This window comes from Gadus macrocephalus, chromosome 17 (assembly GCF_031168955.1).
Source record: "Gadus macrocephalus chromosome 17, ASM3116895v1".
In the NCBI taxonomy this organism is placed as follows: domain Eukaryota; kingdom Metazoa; phylum Chordata; class Actinopteri; order Gadiformes; family Gadidae; genus Gadus; species Gadus macrocephalus.
Genome location: NC_082398.1, coordinates 9,185,463 through 9,207,874, shown reverse-complemented (window position 1 = coordinate 9,207,874; position 22,412 = coordinate 9,185,463). Strand labels below are relative to the sequence as shown.

Here is a 22,412-nt window from a genome sequence, read left to right as displayed (position 1 = left end):
TGATGATGTGTTTAGAGTCACTACAGCTAATCTCCTCACCGGTGTTACCCTTTATCCATTGCATGTTTCGTTTTTTTGAAGATGCCTTTAACCAAAGAAACGAATAAAGTCGCTACCATCTAGTGCTGTAGAACAGAATAGAAAAAACACAACAGGGAAGAGTGCAGAGTATCTATAAGAATTAGAAAAACAAGCTTAACCAAGTTCCACCTTAACTACCTCAGGGGCGGACTAGCCAGAACGGGGGCTGGGGTATCACTGGCCACCTTTGGAACCTGATTGGACACCTTAGGTGCAACCCTAGTTGATTGACAGTTCACTGCATGTGTCGTTGAAAGCAGCGAGATTTATACAAATGAGGAAGGCTCCCGAGGGCTCTCTAAACGTCTTGCACTTCCATGGATGAGGAGAGGACCTGTTTCAGTGAAACCATAATTCCAAAGTAAGTTTTAAAGTGATCTCTGGAAACGTGAGGGACTTAAGATGTATTACGGGTGCGTTGTCATTCACGTCCATAACATTAATTATTACATTTGTGTAGGACGATATAGTCCCAAACAATCATTTGCTTTGATGCGTTATGCAATAGACGTGTCGATAGCCCCAATTATAAGTACATTGCCACTTTTTGCGGTCAATACTAAATCTCTTTTTTAACGTCGTCCGAAGTCGTTGACCCAGAATCAGAATGTTAATGGTGGACCCATCACTTGCTGATAACTGCTATTGTGATCACGATAGTGTGTGTGTGTGTGTGTGTGTGTGTGTGTGTGTGTGTGTGTGTGTGTGTGTGTGTGTGTGTGTGTGTGTGTGTGTGTGTGTGTGTGTGTGTGTGTGTGTGTGTGTGTGTGTGTGTGTGTGTGTGTGTGTGTGAGAGAGAGGTGAATCTGGGTTATGAAAATGGTCAAGTAGTCATGTTCCTTAGGTAGGTTATATTAAGTATTTTCCTTTATTAGGCCTAGTATGGACACCTTTATAAAGCCTTGTACACCCTCTGGCCAACCCTTGTATAAAGGTCTAGCTCCGCCACCGAACCTCCTGAAAGCCCTCTGTAATGGACCTTGTTCAGATAGCCAGTTCCAAGTAGACCTTTGACCACTGAAGGCCATTGGGCTTACCTTACCCAGATGGGAAGGCACGAGAGGGCATTCTGGCGGCCACAAAGAGGAAAGGAGCCCCTTCATTCCTCTCCCGTGTAGCTAGCTGGCGCCAGGTTCCATTAATGGGGAACAGGGGTTGCATAAGGTGCTTTGATCAGTGCAGGTAGGAGGAATCCACACAATTTGGGAACCTGAAGCCCGATTCCAGAACAGAAGTTATTTGGCAAAGCAAATCAGGTTTTGTTACAACATCTGTGCACAGTGCAAGTGATAATAAAGTGTTTGTCTTTTAAACGTTGTCTTTCTCTACCTCTTGTATTTGGTCAAAGTGAAATGTGACTGTGACCTGAGCAGCCCTACACTGACTGCGCCAGCATCGACGAGGCCCAGGTTATGAACCAGGGGTCAAATCAGGTGAACTCCCTAAACAGGGGAGTCTGGATCGCCCTGCGCCCGGGGCTGCCCCCCTGGGCCAGGGTTCTGTCTACATTTACGTGTACGTATGCATAACAAACATTCAAAGCAATTGTACGACTCCTGCCACCAAAACAATTTGCATCCACACACAGCCCCCCCACACACACACACACACACACACTGAGATTTGCATAAAAGTGACAGTGTGTGTCACTTTTGCATTTTTTTAATTCTCTGTGTAAAAATGCTCTAATTTTTTACACAGAGAGCATTTATCCGTCAACAGTTGGATGGCTGAAAGCGTTTTTTCAAAGCATGCTTTGTGCATACACGAGGCATAAGCACTTAACTGTGCCTCAAACGACGGTTGGAGGTTGGAGTAGTTTAATTTTGATGTTTTTTATAATGTTTTATGAAAAGCTATCAATTGCAATTTTATTGTTAATTGATGCTGTGTGTTTATGTGAGTTTTCAATACTCGTTAACCTATTATATATATATATATATATATATATATATATATATATATATATATTAGGGCTGTCAAAAGATTAAAATTTTTAATCTGATTAATCACAGGGTAGCTGTGGATTAATCACGATTAATCACGATTAATTACCATTCATAAATATGCCCGGAATTTCTGAATTTCTCTGTATATTGTTGTAGGAACGGAAAGATAAATGACAGAAGGTGGATATATAGGCATTTAGCATGTTCTTTTATTCATGAAAGAATCCAGATGATGGTGTTATTAATAATGAAAAATAAAATCGAACTTAAACATACCACACCATATTTCAATTTTTGTTTTGTGCCAGTCTCTTTGCAATGCCTATGAGCATATAACATTTTTATTTTTATTTTTTTAATCGAACTTAAAGATAACAGTCATCCCAAACGTTATGGGCATCTTAGCCATTGCTAAGTTTAGAATGGTTAAACATTGGTTGAACATTTTCCCTTTTTTAAATTAACAAACTACCACACCTTCGTACAATAAAATGTGTCTCTCTTGGCTATTCTTCTTTTAGCCAGTTGCTGAGGCAAACTAACTGGTTGACATTTTCTGAAAGTAAGGCTGACCGTTTCTTTTGCACGATGTGGCCTGCCACCGAGAAGAGTCTTTCACATGGAACTGTGGATGCAGGAGTCGCTAGATATTTGCAAGCCAGCAGGGCCAGCTTGTCATGGGCTCCTGAATGAGCAGACCACCACTGCAATGGACAGTCCTCCATACTAATGCAGGGCTCTGCCCTGTACCTGTGTATGTCTCTGCCAGGCTGCACCTCCTCATCAGAATCAGAATCTGAGCACATTTGTAGGAGCAGGCTCATTTTCTTCTTGGGTGGCCCATCTTCAGAAGTCTGTGGAGACCTTCTTGGTGATTGTTCATGCAGCATGCCTCCCAGTGTGGTCCACACCTCTTCTCTTTCACTCTTGGGCAGGGTCTTCAAGTCTTTAAAGCGTGGATCCAGGGCCGTTGCAAGCTTGAGCCATGCGTTGTTGGTCTTTTCTTGGCGGGAGGCTAGGTCTTCTTTGAATGCCGTCTTAAATCGCACCACATATGCAGGGTCCTCATCAGAGACCTCCATTACACGACGCAAGTGGCAGAGGGCAGGCAGTACAACAGAGCAGGATACATAGGCCTCCCCACCCAGGATCTCAGTTACATACCTGCAGTTGAATGAAACACACACACACACACACACACACACACACACACACACACACACACACACACACACACACACACACACACACACACACACACACACACACACACACACACACACACACACACACACACACATCATTAAGTTATTACAACAGAAGTTGGTAGTTTACAAAAAGGTAACATATAATTTCAATTTAATTAATTACATTTTATTTCAAACTATAGGCCTATTAATAATTCATATGTGGATTACTTACCGACAGGGCTCTAGAAGAGTCTCAAGTCTTTGCACCTTGTCCCATTCTGGTGGTGTCAGCATAATGAGTTTGTGCTGCTGTTGGTCCAGGGTTGCTTTTATTGCTGCTTGATTGCGGTTCAGACGCTTGACCATATCCACCGTCGAATTCCAACGTGTTGGAACGTCCTGGACCAGCGGCTCCTGCTTCTGTCCAAGGGCAGCTTGTTGTGCTTGAAGCTCCGCGGTGTTTGCCGGACTGTGTTTGAAGTGGCCCACAATTTTGCGAGACTTGGACAATGCATGCACAAATCCGCTGTCAGAGAGGCTCACCGTGATGCTTCTCTGTAGGATGTGAGCTATGCAAGGCATGTGCTCAAATGTCAAAAGTCTAGCCGCAGCGATCATATTGCGTGCGCTGTCGGTCCCTATAGTTGTGACTTTTCCTTCTATTTCCCACTTGCGTGCTACTGTTAGGAACTGCTCTGCACATGCTTCTGCAAAGTGACGCTCTTCTGTTTTCATTGTAGTTAGCGCAAACGACTTCAGTTCCCATGTTTTAGTGATATGATGTGCAGTTACACCCAGGTAATTGTTGTTACTCACAGAGGTCCAGTGGTCTCCTGTCAGGGCGACATAGTCAGCTACAGCCAAATCCTCTTCTTTCTTTTTCTTTTCCGTTTTGTAGAGGTCGTGGATTTTAGTCATTACTGTGCCTCTTGACGGTGGCTTGTAGAATGCGTCGCGTGAAGCAACTTGTAACACTTCCGCGAGGCCCTTGTCCTCGACAATATTAATCGGCCAACAGTCTTTTGCAATCCATTTGGCAATTTTTTGGGTCAAGTTCTCAGAAATAGACTTACTTAATGCACGGCCTTCGGTGAGCGTTGTCTGAACCAAGCCCCCTGGTCTTGCCCCAGAACTTGAAGAGCCGACAAACGCATGCTTAGCGTTGATATGGTACTTTAGGCTGGAAGTGCTTCGGTGAAACGAAAACTCCTTCTTGCAGAGTGTGCAAATCACTGCTTGTTTATTAAGTGTTCCATCTTTGTTTTTTTTAAATTCAAACTTTCCATCCAAAGGGCCAACAACTTCTTTCGGTTCAGTATCCATCTTGTGTCTCAGTCAAAACTCTAGAGCGGCAAATAGCGGCGGCAAGTGCTGGAGCGGGAAATATTGGGCGGGTCATTTTGCGCATGCGTTAATGCGTTAAAGAAATTAATGCGTTAATTCCACAAATTAATCACCCTGCGTTAACGCGTTAATTTTGACAGCCCTAATATATATATATATATATATAACATTACGATAAATCAGGGAGCAAAATCTGCAATTTCCATTACATTAAAGATGACACCCTACTGGCTCCTATTCACAGGGGTCATCAGTCTGGTTCTCAAGGTCTCTCCCGAGCCAGGTAAGACACCATGTTTGCATAAGAGATACAGAAGATGCTCAAGGAAAATCAGTTATTTCCATATAGATATAACCTTGAGATCTAGAGCTGCACCCTGAGGATGTCTTTAGAGTCACTACAGCTGCAATCTCCCCACCAGTGTTTCCCTTTCTTCATGGTTACATATTTAGCCATTCTGCGGATGCCTTTAAAGGGACGATCAATGGGCTATAAAGAAAGTGATTGTGCTGCTTGATAAGCCTCGCCTGCATATTGGAACGTCTTGTGCAGGTCTAGTCTTGTTGGGTTTAAAAAATAAATAAATGAGGAGCACAACCTCGATGAGACAATAAAAGTCCCCAATCTGTTGGTCAAGGCAGGGGTCCCAGTAGATGGCTATTCCTTTGATGATACATGTTCGATCAATAACAATTTGTAAAAGTCCTGAAAGGTTTCTGAATATATGTATTTTTAATCTTCTCTGGCCAAACCGCTACTCATCCCATTGTGGAATGATGCGCTTATAGAAGTAATGAATGACTTTTTTAGTGCAGCCTTCAATAAACAGTTGAGGAAAAAAAACGTTTCTTTTTATGTAGCCAATACATTTATAGTTGGATACAGAAAGAAATGCTGAATGCAAAAGGCATTATAAAACGATGCATTTAATGCACGTTAAATCAGTCAATAAGGTTAAAACTTTTTTAATTGCACGACCACATTAAAAGGAAACAATCTCTTGCCTCAAACCGAAGGGGGGGGGGGGGGAATAAATCAGGTTGTTGCAATCGCGGATTTTGACCATGCTCAGATTAAACATGCAAATGATGACCTCGCCTGACACTGAAGTAAGCCCATCAGAACAGAGGCAACTGATTCTAGAACGGCATTTGAGCTGTCCCTGGGGTTTGACGTTTAATCGATATAGGCTACATGGTTTCAAAGAGCAGGCTAACTCATTTACTACAGATATTATGCATTTTAATAGTAGGCCTAATTAAAATCATTTCTGATAAGAACGAAACGTGAAGTAAAAACCGATGCAAAAAAACCAACAAAAAAAAACCTACGGAGCAAGTTTCTCGATTGATCAGACTCTTTGTGGCACATGAACCCCGTAAATTATGAATACGATTCCAGACCCCTGGTGGCGGGTGGATTTACCGCTGATAGGAAGTCGTCAAGGTGGCGATCAAACGTGCAAATTGCTGCATGCAAGATCTAATGGGGGCTGAGATCCTCGTAGGTGACTCCGATATCGGCCACGCTAATCCCAGGTGAGAGACCATGAAATCGGGGCAACTATGAAACCATGGATACCTTGGGAACTAAAGGGCTACCAAATAATCAATAACAGGGCTACCATTTTGTAGAAACCATGATAACCTTTGCTGTGTCATCGTGAGAATGGTTTGAGAGGGCATCACCTGAAGTTTAGAGAGGTTAGAGACGGAGAGGGCTTTACGCAGCAACATGGGGCCGAGTATAAAAAAATAAAATACAAATCCTGAACGGAAACGGTCTAAAATGAAATATATACACTATTAGTTTGAACTAACTTTGACTTATTGTTCTTATTCAAAGTGTAATATTTTGAAGTTCTGAATAAATATTTCACTTAAAATACCAGTCTCTGTTTATCAGTCCAGAACTCTTCATTTTACCCACTCTGCCAGAAGAGGACCCCAACTGGATGTTTGACCTCAAAGAACAGAGAGTCAATTGAACTTGCCGGCACAATTAGTCTGGAAGATCTCAGTTCATTTTTTATTTACAAGGGAGGTTTTCAACAGGTTCAGACCAAAATGCCTCTAAGGGCTGACATCAGTGGGAGCCATCTGTATTGTTTATGAAAATGTGCAATATGAAGGGCTACTCTGCTTTTATACTTCCATCATAATAAACAAAAACTTTTTCTCTAAATAACTTTGAAGACAACAATTTCCTCAGAACAAAATTGGACTTCTACTAATAATAACTGATATCTCGGTGATGAAGTGATGTAGCCTACACCATAAAAATCACCCTGCGTCTAATCTCAGCTCCCCTGCAAATGTATTTTTTCTTTAGTGTGTCTAAATCCGAAGCCTGTAGGTATTTCGTTCTGAAATACAAACAAAGCTACCACAGCTATAGGAGGGCCAGGGCCTCCTTTCAGCTTGGTTTGATCGTGTGCCTCTTACATGTTTTTGTTGGTGACTAGGAGTTCAAGTTTCAAGTATTTATTTGTCACATGCTTAATTTGAGAAAGAAAAAGCATTGAAATGGGGAAAAAGGCAGTGAAATGGGGAAAAAGGCCGTGAAATGGGGAGTTATGAATAACGTTGATTTCAATGCTCCGAATAAATTATTATATGACAATGGATAAACTGATTTAATTTTTACGGATACATTATGCATGTCATTTGAACAGAAAATAATTTTTCAGCCTAACAATTTTACTGAGTTATTATGTTGTTTTACCATTTGTTTATTTCACTTGTAACGATTCTATGCTGCAAACAAAATCTACCTTTAGGTACATTAAAATAATTTAACTTGAACTAGCTTGAACTTGAACTTGATATGTCAATGCTTCCAACCAAATATTCATCATCTTCTGTGGAGCGAAAGTGACACCTGATGTCCAGTTTTGCATTTTGCATTTTTGCATTTTTAGAGGAGTACAACGCTGTATGTCTGTGACTTTAAGTATGATTGGTAAGGCTGGGGGGATTCAGAAGAGGGAACATCTGTGAACAGGTATGATGTTTTTTTGATCGCTTAGGATCTCGTTTTAGTGTCTGTGGTTCTCCTTGCCTCTGGAAGTCTGCCAGAGGAGCTGAGGGCGTTAATAGGGCTGTCAATATCTTTCAATTCAATCTTAAAACGTTTATTTCAATTACGCTTTCTTCTAACCACGTTTTCTTTTATCTTCTTTGTTTGATTTAACCTCGAATATAGCTCTGTGATATGTTATTCTCATCATCTTTATTTGAAACTGATCTATTGTTGTGATGTGGTTTTCCCTGTTAGGCTTCATTAACAGACCATCAGACCATGTTTCGCGTGCGAGTCTCCGCCTTCCGTCTCATTGGTGAGCATTTCATCATAAAACAGCATCAAACCCTCCGATTATTACAGAAAAATGCCATTGTTAACTGTTACGCAACAGCATACAACTCATAATTTATCAATTATTTGGTAATTTAATGTAAAAGATTAATATATCATAAAATATATACCTATCCATACTCATTTCTTAAAGGATAACGTTAGTAATTATCATTGAAAGTTCAGCAAATTCATTGCAGTCAATTATGTTAATATAATCCAATTCTCCAATATTAAAGCAATAAAATCAATATTAATCATAAGCATTTTTTTATTCAAAGGGATTTTCATGCTTTTAAGTATGACAGAATCAAGTAAGTGTGGCTACAAACATACCAACCCAGTCGCCAAGAAAAAACGTCAGTGGTGTACGTTTCCATGAACACTGGATACGTAGCATTTCAACGTAAAAAATAGCGTGTTATACCTACAATATCCACGTGTGCCGCTGTGGAGGCGGGTTTCGGGGTTTGGGTTTCACGGCTTTCGCGGCAAATTGTGGACACGATTGTTTAGGGGGGGGGGGGGGGAGACTGTTGATGACCGGGGAGGGGGGGGGGGGGGGAGAGACACGTTTGTTGAGGGGGGACGACGACACACGATTGTAGGGGGGGGGGACACGTTAGTTGAAGGGGGGGGGGGGGGACACGTTTGTTGAGGGGGGGGGGAGACACGTTTGTAGGGGGGGGGGGCACGCTCGACAACGAGAGTTGGTTTTTATTGAACGCTCGACAACGAGAGTTGGTTTTTATTGAACGAGACTTCAACACGGAACAGCTGCGCGAAACGATGGTCACGTCACTCTCGGTGACGGTGTCGACAATAATGAACACACGAACAATGTTAATAGAACAACACACAACCACATAACATCCCGAACCCATTAACCCCACTTAATCCTAACAACAAAACAAGTTAACAAAAGCCCCATTTGTCAACTGACAACCCCAATTCCCAGAATCCCCCGCGGCTCCGGAACACGGCGTAGCTTATATTAATCTTTATTATCTGAATGGGAAATGCAATATTTTAGGACAGATACACCATTAAACGCGTTTCTAATGACATTTCTAGCGAGAAATGTACATTTTCCTTACATAATCTTCAGTCAGTGAATGTGTATGATCTTTATTAATCTTTATTATCTGAATGGGAAATGCAATATTTTAGGACCGATTCACCGTTAAACGTGTTTCTAATAACATTTCTAGCGAGAAATATACTTTTTAATTGCATAATCTTCAGTCAGTGATTGTGTCTGATCTTTAGTTTTATAGTTATTAGGAGTTGATCGGCTCGCTCGCATGTTTCAACGACGTCAGGTTGCTTTCGCTAAACTAGCAGCTCACGTGCTTCCTGCGTTTGTGTTATTAAACTCTTACTTTATGTAACTTTTAATGATATCATCTTGTTAGAAACACGTATATCTGAGAGCCAACCCAGTCGCCAAAATCATACCTACGTTGACAGTGTACGTTTCGTGAACACTGGATTACGTCGCATTTCAACATAAAATAGCGTGTTATACACACACACACACGCACGCACATGCACACACACAAGCACACACACGCACGCACAGACACACAGACACACACACACACACACACACACACACACACACACACACACACACACACACGCACACACGCACACGGTGCATTTCGCTGCTAAAACAACAACAAAAAAATATTCCCTCAAATATTATTACTTTCAAAACGTTGGCCAAAATGGCCAATAATATCATTTTTTTTTGGGATGCTTCTAGGACATTTTGGGTGGATTTTGAACGGTATGTGGGGGGCACGTTTTTTGCAGGACCTGGCAACCCTGCGCTGTTGCCCGAGATCTGGATCCACCCCGGCGTGGTGCCGTCTCCTTTTGACCTTTTGACCCCAGACTTCTGGGGGAATAGCTGAATCAATTCATTAGTCAATCAGAAGCATGTAAATATCTTTCCGGTGGCGTAAGAGGACGAACAAGGTGTCCTTCAACATCTACGCTTCCAGGCGATTGCAACGGTGCCACACATGAGCATATTCGAACATGTTTAATGGTAGTAATTAGCTGTCGAAATTGGAGGCCTTAATCAATACTGAGCAGCTATTGATTTGCTTCCCGATAAAGATTTGTCACAAATGACATGTTATTTAGCATCTACACGTTGAGCTGAGTCCAATGACACCAAGAACGACACTCTAGCTAATGGTAACATGTATTTTACATGGTACACCTAGGTCTAGGACATGATCTCGGTGTAGCAAGAGGCCGAGCTTGATCTCATTGGACTCAGCTTAACGTGTAGATGCTAATTAACATGTAATTTGTCAAAAATCTCCATCGGGAAGCAAATCTATAGCTGGTCATTATTGATAAAGGCCTCCAAAATCGACAGCTAATTACTACCCCGAAACATATTCAAATATGATCATGTGTGGCACTGTTGCAATCGTCTCGAAACGTTGATGTCAAAGGACACCTTGTTTGCTCTGTTGCACCACCGGGAAGATATTTTCATACTTCTAATGGATTGATTCATATTTTTAGGTTCTCGGAGTGAGACTTTAAGTGGCTGCAGCAGAAGTGTTGAGACGAAAGATGATATCAAGAGATTTATAGAATATTCCCATTCACATTATGATTCTTCGTCGTAACATCCGACCAAACATCCTTTACATTTACAGAGCGAAGATTATGAAAGTCCAGGCTCAGCAAGTGCTCCATCTCGTTGCACCTGCACCCAGCGGCTCGCTTGCAAGATTTTGGCCTGAAGTTCTTCCCAGACCAACACCCTAGCCATCCAACATGCATATCTGAGAATCAGGCCTCTCTTTAATAATGACAAAAAGTTATGAGAGAAATACACATTAACTTTTTGTTATCTCATAAGCGGCGTGGTGCCGGCTCCTTTTGACCTTTTGACCCCCGACTTCAAAAACGTGGCCACAGGCCAGCTGTGTCTACACACCTTTAGCCACAAATGTACACCTCCATCCCACAAAAAATGGGGACTAGAAACTAACCTCTGTCTTATGTACATTTACTGTACTGTTGGAGGTCACGCCCCTTTGCCGACCTTTTCAAGATAGCTAGGGATGCTAAAATGTTTACACACATTTCCCGGGGCCCCGTGTACGACATATCCGAGATTTGGAGTTCTAGCCCTTAGAGATAAAAAAGTTTTCCCAAATGGAGTGTCATTTGGACAAAGCCCCTCAGAAGTGTAGCCTGCAAGACCTAATGGTTCAGAATGTGGTGGAAAAACAGTTTTTGAGATAGGAAGGTCCTACCGCCCTGAAATTTTAATACCTTATTCTAGGGCCTAACTTCCTGCCCTCGGGGTCCGACCGGGCCAAGTTTCGTTGCGGGGGTCCCAGTTAGGCCCTAGAATATGGTATTCAAATTTCAGGGCGGTAGGACCTTCCTATCTCAAAAACTTTTTTTCCACCACATTCTGAACCATTAGGTCTCGCAGGCAACACTTCTGAAGGGGCTTTGTCCAAATGACAGTCCATTTGGGCAAACTTTTTTTCTCTATGGGCTAGAACTACAAATCTTGCATATGTCGTTCTCGGGGCCCCGGGAAATGTGTGTCAACATTTTAGCATCCCTAGCTATCTCGAAAAGGCTGGAAAAGGGGCGTGACCTCCAACGGTACAGTCAATGTACATAAGACAGAGGTTAGTTTCTAGGCCCCATTTTTTGCGGGATGGAGGTGTACATTTGTGGCTTAATGTGTGTAGACACCGCTGGCCTGTGGCCACGTCTTTGAAGTCTGGGGTCAAAAGGTCAAAAGGAGCCGGCACCACGCCGCTTATGAGATAACAAAAAGTGAATCTGTATTTCTCTCATTACATTTTGTCATTATTGAAGAGAGGCCTGATTCTCAGATATGCATATTGGACTGTTAGGGTACAGGTCTGGGAAGAACTTCAGGCCAAAATCTTGCAAGCGAGCCGCTGGGTGCAGGTGCAACGAGATGGAGCACTTGCTGAGCCTGGACTTTCCTAATCTTCGCTCTGTGAATGTAAAGGATGTTTGGTCGGATGTTACGACGAAGAATCATAATGTGAATGGGAATATTCTATAAATCTCTTGATATCATCTTTCTTCTCAACACTTCTGCTGCAGCCACTTAAAGTCTCACTCCGAGAACCTTAAAATATGAATCAATCCATTAGAAGTATGAAAATATCTTCCCGGTGGTGCAGCAGAGCAAACAAGGTGTCCTTTGACATCTATGTTTCGGGGTAGTAATTAGCTGTCGATTTTGGAGGCCTTTATCAATAATGACCAGCTATAGATTTGCTTCCCGATGGAGATTTTTGACAAATTACATGTTAATTAGCATCTACACGTTAAGCTGAGTCCAATGAGATCAAGCTCGGCCTCTTGCTACACCGAGATCATGTCCTAGACCTAGGTGTACCATGTAAAATACATGTTACCATTAGCTAGAGTGTCGTTCTTGGTGTCATTGGACTCAGCTCAACGTGTAGATGCTAAATAACATGTCATTTGTGACAAATCTTTATCGGGATGCAAATCAATAGCTGCTCAGTATTGATTAAGGCCTCCAATTTCGACAGCTAATTACTACCATTAAACATGTTCGAATATGCTCATGTGTGGCACCGTTGCAATCGCCTGGAAGCGTAGATGTTGAAGGATACCTTGTTTGTCCTCTTACGCCACCGGAAAGATATTTACATGCTTCTGATTGACTAATGAATTGATTCAGCTATTCCCCCAGAAGTCTGGGGTCAAAAGGTCAAAAGGAGACGGCACCACGCCGGGGTGGATCCAGATCTCGGGCAACAGCGCAGGGTTGCCAGGTCCTGCAAAAAACGTGCCCCCCACATACCGTTCAAAATCCACCCAAAATGTCCTAGAAGCATCCCAAAAAAAATGATATTATTGGCCATTTTGGCCAACGTTTTGAAAGTAATAATATTTGAGGGAATATTTTTTTGTTGTGGTTTTAGCAGCGAAATGCACCGTGTGTGTGTGTGTGTGTGTGTGTGTGTGTGTGTGTGTGTGTGTGTGTGTGTGTGTGTGTGTGTGTGTGTGTGTGTGTGTGTGTGTGTGTGTGTGTGTGTGTGTGTGTGTGTGTGTGTGTGTGTGCGTGTGTATAACACGCTATTTTATGTTGAAATGCGACGTAATCCAGTGTTCACGAAACGTAAACTGTCAACGTAGGTATGATTTTGGCGACTGGGTTGGCTCTCAGATATACGTGTTTCTAACAAGATGATATCATTAAAAGTTACATAAAGTAACAGTTTAATAACACAAACGCAGGAAGCACGTGAGCTGCTAGTTTAGCGAAAGCAACCTGACGTCGTTGAAACATGCGAGCGAGCCGATCAACTCCTAATAACTATAAAACTAAAGATCAGACACAATCACTGACTGAAGATTATGCAATTAAAAAGTATATTTCTCGCTAGAAATGTTATTAGAAACACGTTTAACGGTGAATCGGTCCTAAAATATTGCATTTCTCATTCAGATAATAAAGATTAATAAAGATCATACACATTCACTGACTGAAGATTATGTAAGGAAAATGTACATTTCTCGCTAGAAATGTCATTAGAAACGCGTTTAATGGTGTATCTGTCCTAAAATATTGCATTTCCCATTCAGATAATAAAGATTAATATAAACTACGCCGTGTTCCGGAGCCGCGGGGGATTCTGGGAATTGGGGTTCTCAGTTGACAAATGGGGCTTTTGTTAACTTGTTTTGTTGTTAGGATTAAGTGGGGTTAATGGGTTCGGGATGTTATGTGGTTGTGTGTTGTTCTATTAACATTGTTCGTGTGTTCATTGTTGTCGACACCGTCACCGAGAGTGACGTGACCATCGTTTCGCGCAGCTGTTCCGTGTTGAAGTCTCGTTCAATAAAAACCAACTCTCGTTGTCGAGCGTGCCCCCCCCCCCCTACAAACGTGTCTCCCCCCCCCCTCAACAAACGTGTCCCCCCCCCCCCCCCCCCCCCCCCCTTCAACTAACGTGTCCCCCCCCCCTACAATCGTGTGTCGTCGTCCCCCCTCAACAAACGTGTCTCTCCCCCCCCCCCCCCCCCCTCCCCGGTCATCAACAGTCTCCCCCCCCCCCCCCCCCTAAACAATCGTGTCCACAATTTGCCGCGAAAGCCGTGAAACCCAAACCCCGAAACCCACCTCCACAGCGGCACACGTGGATATTGTAGGTATAACACGCTATTTTTTACGTTGAAATGCTACGTATCCAGTGTTCATGGAAACGTACACCACTGATGTTTTTTCTTGGCGACTGGGTTGAACATACACGCATATTCACCACCACAACGTCCACGAAATCCCTTCATGATCTTCAATTTGAATAAAAAAAACTGACAGGAGGTCTGATGCTCTCCTCTCCCCCAGTCTCCCCAGAGTACCACTACTACAACCAAATCCTGAGCTGGAGCGACGCGCGGAGCTTCTGTCGGGGCAAGCACAGCGATCTGGCCACCGTGACCTCCATGGAGGAGGCCCAGCTCCTGGCCCAGACCACCGCCGGCCGGGGCGACGCCTGGATCGGCCTCCGTAACGACGGACCCGCCAAGTGGCTGTGGTCGGACGGAAGCGGAGAGCCGCTTCCTTTGTTGTGGATTGCAGGGCAGCCCGACTTTTCGGGTGGCTGTGTAGACACGATCGCATCGGGCTGGAACGATTACAATTGTACTACGACGAGACGTAATCTTGTGTGCGAAGATGGTGAGTCGAAACCTTCTAGTGTGATTTAAAATTCATAGTTTCACTTACAAATTGTAAATAGCCTACAGTTATACAAACAAATATATGATTATGCGTTGCGCCCGCATGTGAGGGATAAACCGGGAAGGGTCTGTCTGCGTCCTGCAAGACGAGGCGTAAATTGTAGTAGGCGTAACTTGTAGTAGGAGGAGGCGTGACTTGTGCTTTTCTAAATCGCTGTCCACGCGAGATCTTCCTCTTTTCGCGGTAAAAAACAGTTGTAAATCTCTAAATTATTTTCTTAAATGCATATGATTCAGGGATGTCAGTTTCAGTATGCCAGTAAGGCTATGATTAAGCTAATCAAGAGCATATTTTTAAATGAGCGGGTCGGGTGCATTATTTTTACGTGAGGCCTAATATTTGAGGTCCGTTGCGGTCATTTATGTACCCGCGCACCACTGCTACATAGTACTGATCACTTCCGCGATTTAGAAAAGTACTAGACACGCCTCCTACTTCCGCAAAGAAAAGTACAAGACACGCCTCCTACTACAAGTTACGCCTACTACAAGTCACGCCTCCGTCTTTCAGGACGCAGACGGATAGAAACCGGGAACGGTCTCAAATCCAAACGATCTCTTAAAGAGTCGCACTCAACCAGAACACAACTATTCTCTCATAGATCATTTCAATCATTAAATCTCACAGAAGGAGCTTTAATGTCGAAGCTATAATCTGAAATTAGATTTGTTAAATCATAATACCGCTATTTTAACGGGGAATGGGGTTTCTTTATGCAGCACAGTTGCCGCACTATTACCCTCAGCCCGATTTGTGGGAATGGACCGCTGCCCGGGATCATTGCAGAAGCCTAGGTATGGAACTACCCAAAATCAAAGGCATGCCCGATATAGCACCAATCCTCACTCCGTCGCTCCATGTCTCCGTCTGGATCGGCCTCTTCTGGGACCGGTGGGCGTGGTCCGACGAGAGCACCACCTCCCTCAGGTACTGGACGTTGGGCGAGCCCGCCAACCTCCAGGGCTGTGCGATTGTCAACGTCACGGACCAGGGCCGGTGGTACGAGGAGCAGTGCGAGACCGAGATGCCTTTCGTCTGCCAGGGCGGTGAGTTCTGGGTCTCCACATCGGCGTGGCAAGACCGGCCCCATGGTTCAGAAAGAACCGTTCTTTATAAAGAGTGAGCTGTTGAATGTGGTGCAGATGTTAGTGATCAGAAGGTTCTCGTTGCAGCTGGGAACTTGCGGAGGGTGCTGATCAAGTTAAAGATGGAGTCGGATGGTGACCTCGATCGCTCAGCCGCCGGTGCTCAACTCCTGAAGCAGGTGAGAGAGCCGTACCTACTTGTACTGGGAACTACCCTCTGCTATTCGCAGGCTGTCCCCCATCCAGTGGCGTAGTACCAAATTCTGGCCCCTGTATACAAAAGGTACTGATGTCCCCCGCTCCCCCCCCCCCGAATTCCCCCTACCAGTCCCCGTCGCAGAATTGTTGACGGGCCAGGGGGCGAGACGTGACCTATCGGCATATGGCCACTGAGCGCAATGTGGGGCTCCTGCCACTAGGTGGTAGCAGAATCAAAGAAAATATTATTATTATTATTTATTTTTTTACATTACCATGGGCCCCCCTCTGCCTTGCGCGCCCCCAAGCCTGTCCACCTTACACCCCCAGTCCGGCGGCCCTGCCCCCATCCAAGTAATGACCAGGCCCGATCATGCTGTCCTTCTGACATCAGACGAGATTGATCGTATGGGGATTATACGACTGTAACAGGACAGCTTTTTCACAGATTACACAGCCTTCGTATGTTTCTGCACAGTCATGCTTCCACATAGGGCAAAAGGTGCAGTGCTTCTGCACTGTGCTGGCGAATGTCGATTGCCATTTGAACATGATTCAGCCTGGGTACATATAAACGTATAGCTATTTAGTAAGTGACATCGTACACATATCAGTGTCAGATAAGCAGCACGACCGGGCAATGCGAGAACTATTGTTTGTGTTTGTGTGTTCAGCTCGAGGCGCAGTTCAGAAGTCAGGGGATATCAGATTTCCAACTCAGCTGGAAGGGCGACATCCGTCGTCAGGATGAGATCAACGAGAACCCTGCAGCTGAGAGCCACGGTCCAGGTCCCTGCGATAAACGGAAATGGGTATGTTCTGATGATGACCAAAAATTATACTATGTATTGCAATTATTGCAAATCAAAGCAGTAAAAAAAGACACTGTCTATTACTGACGTAGATAACATTCAAATACTTTCAGGAGTTTATACTCTAATAATATGACGTTGTGTTTAACATTCATGCTGATTGATAAAATAATAAATAATTCAATAAACCAAAGATTTCCTCTCTCGAAGGGTCTTTGGCCTATCGAGAATGAAAAGTTGCATAGAGCTGCAAGTTTGAAGGACCAGCCTACCTTTAACTCTTGTCCTCTTTTCCTTGCAGAATGACTGAAGCAACAGACCTCCTACGTACACACATACACACGCACACGCACAGTCACATGCTTGCCAACCATACGAACACGTATAGATAGACAGGCACAGTATTTGCATGTGTATGGAGATGAGGAGCTTATTATTATTATTATTATTAGGCAAAACTCCAGAGTTCAGACGTTATATCTGAGTTTCCGGTAGTTGTGTGCATCCCGTGTGATTTATTTTTTAACTTACTTATGAAGTAATTGTATATTATGACACAATTATGAGAGTTCGACTAGAGAGTAGACCTACCAGTTTATTATGAAAAAACATGTTGAGGTCCTGTCGGTTAAATGTGAGAATTGTTGAGGGAGAGAGCATAATTCAGAAAAGAAACAACCCCAGGAAAATGCCCCTCCCTCTCTGACCCTCCCTACCTATCTCCACCCTCGAGGAGTGTTTTAGTCATGCAAATTAGTTCCCTGAACAATCAGGGGAGGATAGTCTTGATTGGTCCGAAATTAGCCAAAAAATAATGGTCTCAAAGATATTCAAAAATAATGATACCCTCATGAAAGGTCTTAGATCTTACGGCACATTACACAATGTTAAAATAAATATGAATAAAATATAAATGTCAATAATACAAATAATTCCAAATCAAACAAAGTAGGAATCGAATAAAATACTGATCTAGGAGGGATCCTTTAGCGGGATGAGGGTCAGGGGGTGTACTGTCGTTTAGCCTGCGGACCCCTTTGAGACCGGAGCTGTTATTCGAGATATACAAATCAAGTGGACCAGCTTGGTGTTTGTTAGCAGGACGAGGAAGATATTTCACAATGCACAAAGACACGAGTGGAAGTCCTGCGTGATAGAGATCAACATGGTTTAGTGCTTGTCAATGTTCCTGTTTGAAAACGTCCTGCCCGGTGGAGTAGACGATGAGACCTATACTTTGATAACCTTCATCTAATAAAAGCTTTAGACATAAATCAAGTCTGCGTGGCTCGCATTTATTCTTATTTTAGCCTACAAAGGATGTATTCACGTGATTAAATGATAGTTGTTGTTAGCGTGATTTATACATCGTGTTAAATTATGTGTTCTCATAATGTGATCTATATAGGCTACCCCTATATTATGTGGATTACAACCTATTTGCATCCAACTTCATTGTACACCAATGTGATTCGTTGTTTTATTTTGTTTCTGTATAGAAGTGCATTCTGGGTCATAAACCGTTAGTGGAGACTGTGCACATGCCATGGCTGCTGATGAAGTAGGCTACCGGAGCTGTGTAGAAATTAATAAACAGATAAAGGAAATAGATGTAAGTGATTCTTTATCAACATGAAAGACGAAAATGAAAACGCAACACATCCCTGTTGAAATTATAATAATGAAATAGTGTAGGCCTAATGATAGTTTATGATTCATGGAATTAGGCCTGTATATTATTGAATTAGGCTATATATTACGCTCTCATTTTTATACCAGATTTATTATGAACAACAATGGATGAACCTACTCAAAAAAAGAATATATAATTATAGTCATATCAGTTTTTCTCTGATAGGCCTTGTGAAAAAGAGTTTCCTCGACGCACAATGTTGTTGGTAAAAACATATTTTTACTTAAAAACAATACCACAACAGTCGAGTCACTTGCCCAACTCAAGCCTCCCTCCAGTCCGGGCCCCGTTTCCCCAAAGCATCTTTAGCCTAAGTGGATCGCAGAGTGGGTCGTACGAGCATCGTACAGTTTTCACACCGTTTCCCGAAAGCATCTTTGGTAACGAACGTCTTGAAAACGCTCACGAGTCACGAGTAGCTAACGAGTGCTCCCGGGTACTCGTAGTTAGGAGGCTGAACCGAGGGGGCGTGTACAGGGGAGCCGCTGTGGCAGCCCCCGCGGTGGCCCCACGGCTTCTGTTTACTTCTCCTTTTAAAGTGGATCTCCTTCTCCCGGTTTATAATGAAGCCGCCATACAGAGCACGTTGTGTACAGAGACTAAATTGCCTGTCATCGCCGTGTTTCGCTCGGCTGCGTCGGAACTTTGGTTGAGTCCGTTCCGAAGCCATCCGTGTAAATACATCTCCGTGACGGCGCCGACGTACGTGTAGGCCTACTGAATCACCGCGTTCTCCTCCCCCGCGTCTCCTGCACTCTTCTGCAGCCCCTCGAGTGAGAGGGACCAGCTCTCATCTGCTGAAATCTGCTTGAAATAGAGTAGATGTAGGGAGAGTTCTCTGGTAGGATGTAATAGGATATCAACTGAAAAACACTGCTGTTTACTATGAGGTTTCATTTCGATGCAAATTTCCAGCGGCCCTTTTGCATGCACCAACTGATACGCTTGGAGTGCTTTTCTGTTTTGTCGAGCTAATTAATTTGTAATTACCTAAATTGTTTTCTTTGTTTCTACACAGAGGATATGGCAGTTATTCGTTGCTTGCTTTTAATTAAAAAATGGATCTGTGGTTTAAAAGTATAAAGTCCTCTAAAATCGAAACAGTTATTTTTCCCTGTCTTTTGGCTTTAAAAACGATAACGTAGGTTCCCTGTGACACGCACAGCAAGTGAATTGGCTGAGACAAAAGGCTGACATCGGTTGTCGTCTATCGTGTATTGAATGTTGAAGACCAACTCGAAGTTGGCTCGAAGTTGTAAAATACCCTGTATCAAACACCTGTCTTCGTTTTTAGTATCAATGCACCGCCAGTCTTTGCCTGTGTCGTTTGGCGACCATTTCGCTGTTTTGAGGAACTATATTGCGAGGTGGACGAATTATGATTTATTTTCAATAAATTATAACATTTGATGTCGTTGGCTGATTATGCAGTTCGGATAATACGATGATACGATATGATACGATAATACTTTATCGTCAGAGCAAGTCTGAAATTTGTCTTGCATCCAAACCGCTCTATTTACAAATATCGAAGACAATACATCAGGACAGGGCCTCAAAAACAGGACATCAAGACAGGACCCCCAATTAAAATAAAAATACATACATTCATCATCAACATTACTGCAGCAGACGACAACATTTAAGGCCCATAAGATTGCATTCGGTCAGGGATTAAGTGCCTGGTTCAGTTCTAGGATTGACTGGTGAACAAATGAGAGCCTAAATAAAACCTGTTTGAACGTTGGAACCCTAGATTGTAGATCGTACTCTGTGTTCAGGACGTGGTTGGGGTCGGAGGAAATGTTGTTAATTATAGTCTACCAACTGTTCTTGTGTATTCATTCTGTGCTGCTGAGGCCTATCACCTACTATCCTTTTGCTTTTATTTATGAGAAGCACATACGGTATTGCCACTTTATGAGAGGCAAAACTTGCCCTTAGAGCTGGTTTACCAGTACACAACGTTTAATAATGAGCAAAGTCGATGCCAACAGACAGAATAGTAGAGTGTGTGATATGATGGTTGTATCTTTTATATTGACTAAAACGTTCAAGTTCCGCCATGTTCATGCGCGGCACTAGTAAACCACCAACGTCACCAACTGGGCAATTCAAATTCTGTTATAAAAATTTGGCCCCCGTTGCCGAACGGAAGTAGAATCATAACAGCGTCATGAGGTGTCGTTCATGAACTTTCCGACGTAATTTCCAGCGTTGTGAACGCACCATAACCTTTGTCGTTTTTAATCGGTCGTCAAGGAAAAAAACATAATAAAGCTGCTCTGCTACTTACGACACCCTGACCCAGAATCAGGTCGTATGCAAGTGGTTTAACATGTGTTGTGATCATGGAGAGGGGCGACCATCATTCGCCCCTACCCCAAGCCAGTATCAAATCTCTTTCTGCGCCAGCCCCCTTATGCTTTTTTTCATGACAACAGATGAAAAACAACGTACCCCTTATGTTTGTTTCATGACCACCGATAAAAAAACTACAGTGTTATGTTACCCCTTATGTTCTTTCCATGACGAACAATGAAGAACGACCGTTCTTTTGTTTTGTCCATGACCACCAATTAAAACTGACAGTGTAACCCCTTACGTTTTATTCCATAAATATCGAGTGTTACCACTTAAGTTTCATTTGATAAAAAACTACAATGTTACCCCTTAGGTTTTTTTCATGAAGGCCCTTCATGAAAAACCCTAACCCTAACCCCTTATGATACCCCTGAAGTTTTTTTTTATGACGACCAATAAAATACGACAAAGTTAACCCTTCTGTTTTTTTCTCATGGCGACCGTGCCGTGTTCTTGAAGTAGGTAGTCCAAACCGGATCGCTTTTAACTCACTTTATTTGTTAAAGTATGTCGGTATGGTAACTATGAAGCAAAAGGAGGGGAATTGTATTTAACACGCCCGTGGAGCGACACACAGCAGGCTTATTAGCTCGGGGCTGCCTATTTGGGGGTAGCTTATGTGCTTAAATTACATAACAACCGATAAAAAAAACACAGTGTTACCACTTCTGTTTTTCTTTCATGACGCCCGAAAAAAAACGAGTGTTCCCCCTAATGTTTTTTTTCATGACGACCGTTGAAAATACGATGTTTTATTTGACTAATATCGACATTGTTACCCCTTATGTTTGATTTGATAAAAAACGACAATGTTGCCCCTTATGTATCATTTGATAAATCAACAGTGGTACCCCTTATGTTTTTTTTACATACGACCGATAATGGTTTTTTCATGACGACCAAAAAAAACGACAGTTTTACCCCTTATGTTTTTTTCATAAATATCGATAGTGTTACCCCTTATGTTTCATTTGATAAAAAACAACAGTGTTACCCCTTAGGTATTTTTTCATGATGACCATAGAAAAACGACAATGGTTTATTGGATGAAAAACAACAGTGTAACCAATGTCATACTATGTTGCTCCTTATGCCCTTTTCAAGTGATCTGATTTGCTCCATTTATTTAAAAAAAAATACATATTTTCTAGTTGGCCATGCGTTAGGTTACTCGAACATGTACCTACAGAGTGTTTTTTATGAAAACCGATAAAAAACGTCAGTTTAACCCGAATGTGTTTTGATAATACATTATCACCCCGTAGTTTTTTCATGATGACCGAAAAAGGCAGACAGTGTTACCCCTTACGTTTCATTTGACAAATCAACAGTGTTACTCCTTATGTTTTTTTTCATGACGTCCGAAAGAAACCGACAGTGTTACCCCTTATGTTTTTTTTCAAGACGACCGAAAAAAAATGACAGTGTTTCCCCTTATGTTTTTTTTCATGAGGACCGAAAAAAAACGACAGTGTTACCCCTTATGTATTTTTTCATGTTGACCGATAAAAAAACGACAGTGTTACCCCTTAT

At 42.7% G+C, this 22,412-nt stretch overlaps 2 protein-coding genes across 4 annotated transcripts in view; one reads left to right on the top strand and one right to left on the bottom strand.

The window, feature by feature from the left end:
• Window positions 1–2,217: 2,217 nt before the first annotated feature.
• On the bottom strand, window positions 2,218–4,718 carry LOC132475709 (E3 SUMO-protein ligase ZBED1-like). Its single transcript, XM_060076978.1, has 2 exons — window positions 3,453–4,718; window positions 2,218–3,194 (listed from the first exon to the last, which is right to left on the bottom strand). The coding sequence occupies exons 1-2, from the start codon at window positions 4,541–4,543 to the stop codon at window positions 2,537–2,539; spliced, it is 1,749 nt and encodes a 582-aa protein (XP_059932961.1). The 5' UTR covers window positions 4,544–4,718; the 3' UTR covers window positions 2,218–2,536.
• A 68-nt stretch (window positions 4,719–4,786) lies between these two features.
• The window catches only part of LOC132475712 (C-type mannose receptor 2-like), a 72,693-nt gene continuing 55,067 nt past the window's right edge, over window positions 4,787–22,412 (top strand). The window contains exons 1-8 of one of the 3 annotated variants that reach the window (XM_060076983.1): window positions 4,787–6,103; window positions 7,842–7,902; window positions 8,201–8,233; window positions 14,332–14,664; window positions 15,447–15,773; window positions 15,900–15,991; window positions 16,685–16,822; window positions 17,124–18,429. In XM_060076983.1, coding sequence (XP_059932966.1) covers window positions 7,866–7,902; window positions 8,201–8,233; window positions 14,332–14,664; window positions 15,447–15,773; window positions 15,900–15,991; window positions 16,685–16,822; window positions 17,124–17,132 — 969 coding nt within the window. In that variant the 5' untranslated portion in view covers window positions 4,787–6,103; window positions 7,842–7,865 and the 3' untranslated portion in view covers window positions 17,133–18,429. Of the gene's footprint in view, window positions 6,104–6,461; window positions 7,903–8,200; window positions 8,234–14,331; window positions 14,665–15,446; window positions 15,774–15,899; window positions 15,992–16,684; window positions 16,823–17,123; window positions 18,430–22,412 lie in introns of those variants that run through there. The other 2 variants (XM_060076984.1, XR_009529968.1) reach the window with 2 other exon arrangements.